This window comes from Egretta garzetta, unplaced genomic scaffold (genome assembly GCF_000687185.1).
Source record: "Egretta garzetta isolate BGI_Z169 unplaced genomic scaffold, ASM68718v1 scaffold2191, whole genome shotgun sequence".
Taxonomy (NCBI): Eukaryota; Metazoa; Chordata; class Aves; order Pelecaniformes; family Ardeidae; genus Egretta; species Egretta garzetta.
The window spans coordinates 4226-5818 of NW_009258659.1; the positions used below are offsets into that span (position 1 = coordinate 4226).

Genomic DNA, 1593 nt, shown 5'->3' on the forward strand with positions numbered 1-1593 from the left:
TGGGTTGAAGGTTGGGCTCGATGATCTCAAAGGGCTTTTCCAACCAAAGTGATTCCATGATTCTATTCTATGAAGCCTCGCCGGCTCGTTTAGCAGCAAAGCTTTGCCTTGAGGCTCCTTGTTCGCCTCGGCAGAGCCCAAGGGAAAACTCTCCTCCGTGGTTTTTTCTTCTTTTTGCCTTCAGGAGATGTGCAAGGCGGCTACCGAATCGCTCTGCCCCGGCTCCCCCAGCGTTCAAGCCGAGCTGCGCCGCAATGCCAACAGCGGTAAGCGCGGCCGGGAGGTTTCTGGGAGATGAAATCCCCTCGCCTGATTGACGAGGTGAATTAATTATCTTAAAAACCAAGGGCTCAGACAACGGCTGCCTTCCCCATCATCCCAGGGAAGGACTGCTCTTTAGTTTAGCCGACAAGACGGATGCTTGTTGCGCTCGCCGAAGCCCCTCAGGTCTTAAAACCTCTCCCTCACCGCGCCGTCCTCCCCTTCCAGCCGCCAGCCGGATGATCGCCAACAGCTTGAGCAGAGACTCGCCTCCCGCCACCCCGCTCCGACAGCGGCCCCACGCCTCCAAAATCTCCGTCACCGTCTCCAACAAACTGGCCGCTGCAAAGGCAGGTAGGGAGGGCGATGGATCCCAGTGGAAACGATGCCAAAAGTTGCTTTTTTTTCCATTCCGTTTCCCGTTAAAGACACCGCCACCCTGCCCTGGCTGAATTTTAAGAGCCGCTTTGGGTCCAGCTGCAGGGTTTTTGAGGTAATTGCACGACATCCTCGTCTCAGAAATGGGGAGATGCGGATTTGAGGGGTGGACCCCTCCGTGGGGAAGGAATCGGCTGGATGGTCGCACCCCGGCTCAATGTCTGGAGACCGGTGAGGCGTGGGGTCCCTTAAGGGGTCCGGACTGGGACCAGTATGATTTAACATCTTTGCCGGGATCGAGTGCACCCGCAGCCAGTTTGGGAGTGACCTCAAGCTGAGGGGGGGGGGCAGTTGATGCTCCCGAGGGAAGGGATCCATCCAGAGGAACCGTGGCAGGCTGGAGAGGGGAGGCTCCTGCCAACCTCCCGAAGTTCAGCAAGGCCGAGATTTCCATCAGAAATTCTCGACTGTGAGGGCGGGGGGACGTGGGAACGGGCTGCCCAGAGGAGCAGGGACTCCCCCCCCCTGCCCTTGGGAGCGTTCAAGGCCGGGTAGGACAGGGCTGGGAGCAACCCGTTCCCGTGGGAGATGCCCCTGCCCCCGCGGCAGGGCGTGGATGGTCTTTAAGGTTGCTGCCAGCCCAAACGATTCCGTGATTTTTGTGGTTGGGAGTAGCTGGAGACAGGGTGGGGGGCTGTTTGCAGCATCCCAGCGCTACGGGAGATCTGTTGGCCTTGAAGCCGCCGGTCTCGGAGCTCGCTCAAGATGGGGATTGTGCCCAAGCGCTCCTAAAACCCTTCCCACCCCCTCGGTCTTCATAGAATCATAGAACCATAGAATGTTTTGGGTGGGGAGGGACCCCCAGAGGTCCCCCAGCCCAACCCCCCCGCAGGAGCAGGGACATCTCCAACCACATCAGGTTGCTCACAGCCCCGGCCAACCTGGCCTGGAATG

At 59.3% G+C, this 1593-nt stretch overlaps 1 protein-coding gene across 1 annotated transcript in view; it reads left to right on the forward strand.

Moving 5' to 3' along the window:
* CUNH19orf47 (chromosome unknown C19orf47 homolog) overlaps positions 1-1593 on the forward strand; it is a gene marked incomplete at its 5' end in the record, with an annotated part of 6908 nt that overhangs the window by 2370 nt on the left and 2945 nt on the right. Inside the window, 2 exons of the mRNA XM_009648318.2 lie at positions 185-266; positions 490-615. Coding sequence (XP_009646613.2) covers positions 185-266; positions 490-615 — 208 coding nt within the window. The remainder of the gene's footprint in view (positions 1-184; positions 267-489; positions 616-1593) is intronic.